We start from the raw sequence: 8,354 nt of genomic DNA, 5'->3' as shown, positions 1-8,354 counted from the left end.
CCATAACTGCTTGCAATACAAAGGCAAATGCACATGTTGCTAATGTAGGTTACTTTAAAATTTTCCAGAAGGTGACATTGGCTGCTTCTCATGTGCCTCATTTGATAGCTCCTCGCTCCTCAACTTAACCGGATGTTGATATGTCCCTCCTCCGTAAAGGTAGTCTCAAAGCCTTTATTTCTACCCGAAGGAGCGAGCATCGTTGATGGATCACTGAGGAGCTATAAGTGAGGAAACATTAGAGCAGCCTTCCTGGAAGCCGTGCAGCTGAAGGAGTTGCTAACTCCGTCCAAACAGTTGACGGATTTATGTGACACATCAGAGGAAAGACTATCTCATCCCTTTTAAAACACATTTGCTCGTTTCCTCTCCCCTGCCATGATTTCCTCCTGTCTTTCCCGTGCTTCCTTGTTGGGACAGATTAAGACACGAGGAAGGGGGGCGTTGGGGTTGCAATTTAAGCAACATATGGAGCAGCTATAGTGACAAATGCCGGTTCAACTGAATAGCATGAAATCAATCCGGTTTAGCCTGGTATACCAGACCAGTAAAACAGGAAATCGGCCCAGCTCTTCTAGACAGCTGTTGACTGAATCATTCTGAGCTTCCGGCTTGATTGTCTCTGTGCTGCAGGTGATGCCGGATCAGCCCCCTGTCCTGCCCAGAGTAACTTCACTACTGGCGGGAGCCCTGGTGGCGCTGGGAGTGCAGGAACATCGACCTGCTCTCAACCTGCTGCCCTTCCTCCTGTCCTCACTGCGACAGAGCAGAAACTGAGTCCAGGATGAACATCACAGGAACATGTACGTGCATGCGTGCCCACCCACCCACCATCTATGTTGTTGCAATTTGGGATAAACGAAATCCAGCAAAACACGTATATTGAGGCAAACCCAAAGCTTTCCAAATAAACTTCAATTCAACATAAATCATTTCAAATGTTTTATTTTCTCTGACTCAAGGTAAACTAGAGCCTCCTAGATAAGGTATTGTAGCTAACTGCATAGAAAATGTTCCAGGCAAAGTACTGTTTACTAAACTAGCTGTCTATTCACTGCTGCATCCTGCTTTATTTTTTGTGACAAACTGGTGTGTACAATTGAATAGGCAAACCAACACGCTAAAGCAACACAATTTAGTGTTGGGCTTGTAGTGTGTACAGCAAAGTAGTAGTAAACAACCCTTTCAGTTTGAAGCCTGGCTCCTTCCAGGGTTAGACACCACCCACCAACACCTCCAAAGTTCACTAATTTAATTATAATAAGTTAGTAAGAATAATTGCATTTCCCAAAATGTTGAGTAAGAATACCTTTTACAAGTAGGAAATGTAGTAAGTATGGCCTTCTTGACTGTAAACACCGCAAAGTTCACAGTTAGCTCTGGCTCAACGAGCCAGAGAGTGTGCAGCGGTGGTGGAGCATGCTAGAGAGTGAGAGAAGAGAGGGGAAAAGCATTGATCAGAGCAATAAAATACTTTCTCATTGTTTAACAGCGATTATGTTCAAAATCACAAATAAACACACCCACTCCTCCGCGGTAAGGTGCAACATTGTCTGATTCTGAGTGAATCTGTCTGTTGTCTTTTCTGTGTGTCTGTGTCAGTTAGACATTTGCTTTGGTATGAGACGCTGTTGAGCAAAGCAACGGGCTGCATGGCTGCTCACCCTGCATGGAGGTTACACACATGTGGTGTCCCGAACACAGCAAAAGAAAAGAGAAAATCCAGGCAGAGAGCAGAGTTTCTGCAAATACAGACTGCAAAACACACTTCTAGTGGGTCATAAGTTTGGGGCAGCAACTAATCCTGCGCAGTGCTGTAAGGTCTGGCAACATGAGTATACACTCTTGGATAGGAAAAAATGTTGTGTGTTAGCATTTTGTTTAAACCAATCACAATTGTAGCTAAGCTCCAGATGCAGCATTGGTGGCTCTGCTATAGTCTCAAGAAGGAACTTGTTTTGGTGGAACATTTGTACCCGGCTAAAGAAAACACCACATAAAATATTATATGAAGTTAACTCTTGACACAGTACAGTAATGTGAGCTATTTAAATTAGCTGACTACATGGTTAAACCTCATTATCTCTTACCAGTGTATCTCCTAGTGTCCACAGCAATCCCACAAATTGGTCCCAAAACGTCCCAGTAAGAGAGTAAATGTCCTAAACATATTCTTTGTAAATCTTGATAATCATTCCTCAAAATAACCAAGAAGGCCTGCCTTCTTGCACCATCTAAATTTTTCTAGCAATTTTACCATTTTCAGCATGTAATGTTGCTCAGAGTTTTCTTAATGTATTTTTTGGGAATTTAAAGGTAACACAAAGAAAATTGAAAGTGAGGGACATCTGGTGAACCTTCCAGCGGCACCGGAACTATCCGGTAAATGAACCGTTGCCAACTAGTCTGCAGCCAGTGGTTATTTTTATGGTGGATTAATGTGTGGATTATGTGGATTTTCTAGAAAATATTCACATTTAAGAAGCTGCAATCAGATTGTCTCAAAATAAAATAGTTGAACATTTAATGTTGATTAGTTTAATAGTTGACAACTAATTGATTCATCTTAGCAGCTCTACATAACTGAAGATTGAGAGAATTTTTTGTGTGTTTACCTATACAGTCTTTTTCAAGAAAGAGCTGCATATTACACCTTTTTAAATACCAGATTTCATTATCACAGGGGCTTCATGCGGATCAGCCATCTCCAACCTGAGTCTGGTCCCAGGGACCAGCAACTCAGGGATTTACCAGTTTTCATGTACTTGAAACTAGCCCATTGCGAATTAGAGTGAGAGAAGAAACTTGCCAGAGTGAGATTTCTAGTCATTCCTTCCATGTAGCGTTCCTAGCACCTTGTGAAAAATTTATTTTTACTCTTTATTAAAGAAACTATTAAGTCCCAAACCCCCCAGGTAACGGCCTTTTCTCTCCGTGGAGGTCAGGTGGAAGGTAGCCGAGACCCCTCTCCTACCCCCATGGTCCGTGTCCACCGGCAGACGTCACATTTAGCTTCCCAGTATACATAAGCAGAGAGAAGGGGCGTCAAGTTGCACGCTCTTCATTTGCTTAAAGTTGAGGTCCGGGCTACTTTATGCGAATTAGGAGCATGCATGTCCATATATTTCAAAATGTGATCTGTACAGGTCTCCAGATTAGAGATGTTATTTTATATATTTTACGTGATAAGATATATTCGGATTTTCCACACTGAGACAGCTGCAGACTTGAACTGATCGCACAGCCACAGTGTTGCGTTGCTTGCTTAGTCATTTCCTGGTCTCTGTCGTTTTTATCGAACATTTCTCAAACAGGAGGACATGCAATTGTTGGGATTATTTTCAGTAATGAAGAGACATGTCAGCCAGTGTGGCTCATTAATGTGTTTTAAACAAACGTTGAGCTCTGTGGCGCAGAGGAAGAAGATCCAGGCTTTGAATACACATGCAATACTCGTTAGTAGGACAGATAGTGGCTCAATCCCAAAGTCCGGACTCAGACTCACAGACTTTGGTGCGCTTTCTCACGAAATTTGTAAAGGTTGTCCCAATATCGAATTTCAAAGGGCGTGAGGGTTTGAGTACACACTTATCCTTTCCGTGAGTCTGCATCAATGCAGACTTCACCACAGTTCAAAGTGCTGTGGCGTTTACCATGGAGACCATAAGGAAATTCAGACATTACAAAGGTGACCATGGAATAGAATGGACCTGTTATCCAGCTTGTAAAACAAGAATTTGAAAACATTTGGAATCGGCCAGCCGTCTTTGGTTGGCCGTGTGGAAAGCAACAAACTTAAAATGAACATACCCAAACCGGCAAGTGTCAGCAACATCTTTGTTATTGAACGTTGCCAAGGTAATGTGATCTTATGAAGTACTGTCCCAATCCCATTTATACCTATCTGAGCCCATGTGGCCTCACACATTAACTCCCATAGCACCTGAGATCAGTTAAGTTTGTGAGTCTTTAGTCCTTAGTCCTCAGGGCTCACTTTGGGATTGAGCCACTATGTTTTTGGTTTGGCGCTGCACATGAAATCTATTGACATGAATAATATATTATTTATAAATATATAATATTGCCACAATTTTTCTTAAACCATTAACCACCCATGCAATGCGAACGCTTCATAGAACTTTAAAAAAACTGCTAGCTCGTACTATGAATTACATGATTATGAATATGTAATGTGTATTGATAGTTTACACTCAGTCTTTGTGATCCTTTCCAAAAACCTGTTGTAAAAAAAATCCAGGTACCAATCACGAAAGTATACAACTGAAACTTACGCAGGTTAACTTTACAGCGAGCTGAAAACCTCCAACTGTCCCTTGGAAAAGACTTGACCTGTACATAAAGTGAAAAAAATGTGCTTGTGAAGTTGTAGTTTAATAAGTAGCTGGACTCGGGGCATACACATTTGTTGTGACTTCTCTGATACTGTGAACAGCGATAATAGAGTCCTTCTGTAAGCCGAGCATGTAAGCATGCTGCAACAGTAGCTGTGGTACATCAGGAAATGAACATTCTCTGGTGTGTGTTTATCACTCATATCTGTTTAGAAACATGCTTTGTCAGTTTCTATGTTGCTTAATTTCCACCTGTACTGCTGCAATAACTCCTGTTTGACTCCTGGTTGTGTGAATAAAATAAAGCGATGTGAACAGTGTTTGTGTTATTTTTGGATGGTCATGCATCTGCCTTGTCTCTTCTTTCTTCACAGACCATCTGTTAGTCACAAAGTACTTTACAAGTAGAGGCATAAAACAACATATAAGAAAGAAATCAAAGAAGACGGCATGTTTAAAAAGAATACAGTGGTGTGAAAAAGTGTTTGCCCCCTTCCTCATTTCCTGTCCTGATGTTTGTCACACTTAAGTGTTTCGGAACATAAACCAATTTAAACAATAGTCAAGGACAACACAAGTAAACACAAATGCAATTTGTAAATGAAGGTGTTTATTATTAAAGGTGAAAAAAAATCCAAACCATCATGGCCCTGTGTGAAAAAGTGATTGCCCCCCTTGAAAAATACTTAACTGTGGTTGTCCACACCTGAGTTCAATTTCTTCAGCCACACCAGGCCTGATTATTGCCACACCTGTTCACAATCAAGGCATCACTTAAATAGGAGCTGCTTGACACAGTAGGTCCACCAGAAGATCCTTAAAAACTAACATCATGCCGAGACCCAAAGGAATTCAGGAACAATTGAGAAAGAAAGTAATTGAGATCTATCGTCTGGAAAGGGTTATAAAGCCATTCCAAAGCTTTGGGAATCAGCGACAACACAGCGAGAGCCATTATCCACAAATGGCGAAGACATGGAACAGTGGTGAACCTTCCCAGGAGTGGCGGCGCCCAAAATACCCCAGAGCGCAGCAACGACCATCCAAGAGGTCACAAAGACCCCACAACACGTCCAAAGAACTGCAGGCCTCACTTGCCTCAGTTAAGGTCAGCGTTCATGCCTCCACCATCAGGAAAAGACTGGGCAAAAATGGCCTGCATGGCAGTTCCAAGGAGAAAACCACTGCTGAGCAAAATAACATCAAAGCTCGTCTCAATTTCTCCACAACACATCTTGATGATCCCCAAGACTTTGGGACAACATTCTGTGGACCGATGAGACAAAAGTGGAACTCTTTGGAAGGTGTGTCCAGTATATCTGGGTAGAAGGACACTGCATTTCATAAAAATAACATTATACCAACAGTAAAATATGGTGGTGGTAGTGTGATGGTCGGGGCTGTTTTGCTGCTTCAGGACCTGGAAGACTTGCCGTGATAAAAGGAACTATGAATTCTGCGTCTACCAGAGATCCTGAAGGAGAATGTCGACCATCTGTTCGTGTACTCAAGCTGAAACGAACTTGGGTTCTGCAGCAGGACAATGATCTCAAAACACCAGCAAGTCCATCACCGAATGGTGAAGAAAACAAAATGAAGACTTTGGAGTGGCCTAGCCAAAGTCCTGACCTGAATCCTATTGAGATGTGTGTGGTATGACCTTAAAAGGGCTGTTCTGCTCGAAACCCTCTAATGTAACTGAATTAGGACAATTCTGCAAAGTGAGTGGGCCAAAATTCCTCCAGGACGCTGTAAAAGCCTCATTGCACGTTATTGCAAACGCTTGGTTGCAGTTGTTGCTGCTAAGGGTGGCCCAACCAGTTATTAGGTTTAGGGGGCAATCACTTTTTCACACAGGGCCATGATGGTTTGGATTTTTTTTCACCTTAATAAAACACCTTCATTACAATTGCATTTGTGTTACTTGTGTTGTCCTTGACTATTGTTTAAATTGGTTTGATGTTCCAAAACACTTAAGTGTGACAAACATGCAAAGGAACAGGAAATGAGGAAGGGGGCAAACACTTTTTCACACCACTGTACATAATAAAAATACAATACACAGCAGAGGAAAGAGGCCCAATGTATCGTATGATGTGGGATGGGGGGAGCCTTTTCTGGCCTTATAGCCCAATGCTCATAAATCTGCTCACAAATCCATAATAGCGTCAGGCCCAATTCACATGTGGTCCTAGCTCTCCGCTAGGTTGTGTCCTATTTTCCGAAATATATTTGTTGTGCTTGCAGCTGGGCTCAGTGCAAAATAGGCAAGGCTTTCAACATTTACGTCATACATGCGCCAACATTTGAATGCACGTTACGTCTGCATTCAGTGTTACGTCAGACTTGTAGTAGTTGTGTGTAAGATACACAGCGATTTCCGTAGTTATTTGGTATATATTGGTATATATATACAGAGGAAGGCAGCAGCAAGGGTGTGGGTGCACGAGACCCTCAGTTTCAGAGAGCAGCAGGTGAAGGAGCTCCGCTTTCACTGGTGAATGATTCCAGGGGCAATTTGGCCCAACAGGGAGCAATTTAAGAGTCTGCTGATGAGTCAGGCCTACGATTTCCCGGATGGGTTATGAATGGTATTTATTTCTAAACAAAATGTTGCATTTCAACACTGTGTCATGCATGTTTACATAAGTAAAAGGTCTGCAGTCGGGTATAATAAATGTAAGTGGACTGTTCTTATATAGCGCTTTTCTAACTACTCAAAGCGCTTTAACATAGTACAAGAATCACTCACACACTGTTGCCGAGGCTGCGGTACACAGTGCCACCTGCTTATCAGATAAACACACAAATTTACACACCAATGGTGCAGCATCAGGGGAAACTTGGGGTCTCGCCCAAGGACACTTTGACATTGGGGCTGCATGGCCAGGGATCAAACCACCAACCTTCCGATTGGCAGTGCAATCAATTCCTCCAAAAGTGGAGAGTGCACACTTGGAAATGGATTGTTATTTTGTGTAAGCCATATCCATACCCATAAAACTGCCTACATGTGAACTTCAATTAAAATAAACATGACTTGTGTCAATCAGTCCAAACATACAAATACATCCTGCAAATACCTGTATGGAGATGTATAATCAACTTGGTATTTGGTCTTTGCAGCTCACAACAGTACAGTTCTTCTCAGTTGCTTTGGTGCATTTCTCAGATCAGAAATAATAATGTATAATACAATAATGTGTAACTTTGTCACATACAGTTGAGGCCAAAATTATTAGCCCCCCTTTATAAAATTATAAAAAAACTGATTTCTCTACAGAAATGACCAACAAGTGTTTATAGTGTATGTGTTTTCAACATAATGACAATGTCCACTAAGTTTGTTTAAGATATTTTATTGATGCACTGAGTTGAAACAAGAAAAAGGCAAAAATGAGATGTCCTGAATTATAAGCATTAATAGTCAATAGTGTACCCTTTCTGAGCCACAACTGACAACAACCTCTGAGAGTAGTTTTTAACTAAGTTGGCACAGGTCTCCTGAAGGAGTTTTGGCCCATTCTTCTATTGCAAATTGTTCCAGCTGGTCCAAATTGTGTGGTTTCCGAGCATGGACGTTCACTTTGAGCCCCCACCACAGATTCTCAACAGGATTGAGGTCGGGGCTCTCTGCGGGCCACTCCAGGACCTTGGACAAATTTCAATGTATGCTTTGGGTCATTGTCTTGTTGGGAGACCCAGCGAGGAACTAAGGATAGACTACAAGCACATTTCTGCATATTATCCCTCAAAACCTGAACAGGGCTCCATGTGCTTGAGGCTGCAAAACAGCCCCACAGCATGATGTTCCCACCACCACATTTAACCGTGGAAACTGTGTTCTTAGGGTTGAAGGCTTCTTCCTTTGTTCAACAAACATAAGCAACATCCATGTGCCCAACTAGTTCCAGTTTAGTCTGACCAAAGCACAGACTTCCAAAACTCATCTTTACCTTTCAAATGTTCATGGGTAAACCTCAGTCTGGCTGTGATGTGCCG

The 8,354-nt window shown here is 42.0% G+C and overlaps 1 protein-coding gene across 2 annotated transcripts in view; it reads left to right on the top strand.

The window, feature by feature from the left end:
- The window catches only part of c14h6orf136 (chromosome 14 C6orf136 homolog), a 23,944-nt gene extending 19,653 nt beyond the window's left edge, over positions 1–4,291 (top strand). For both annotated transcript variants that reach the window (XM_032535710.1, XM_032535711.1), the window contains exon 7: positions 634–4,291. In XM_032535710.1, coding sequence (XP_032391601.1) covers positions 634–777 — 144 coding nt within the window. In that variant the 3' untranslated portion in view covers positions 778–4,291. The remainder of the gene's footprint in view (positions 1–633) is intronic.
- The last annotated feature ends 4,063 nt before the right edge of the window (positions 4,292–8,354 follow it).

This window comes from Etheostoma spectabile, chromosome 14, assembly GCF_008692095.1.
Source record: "Etheostoma spectabile isolate EspeVRDwgs_2016 chromosome 14, UIUC_Espe_1.0, whole genome shotgun sequence".
NCBI classification, from domain to species: Eukaryota; Metazoa; Chordata; class Actinopteri; order Perciformes; family Percidae; genus Etheostoma; species Etheostoma spectabile.
The sequence above is the reverse complement of the archived record's forward strand: the minus strand, read 5'-3'. Positions and strand labels throughout refer to the sequence as shown.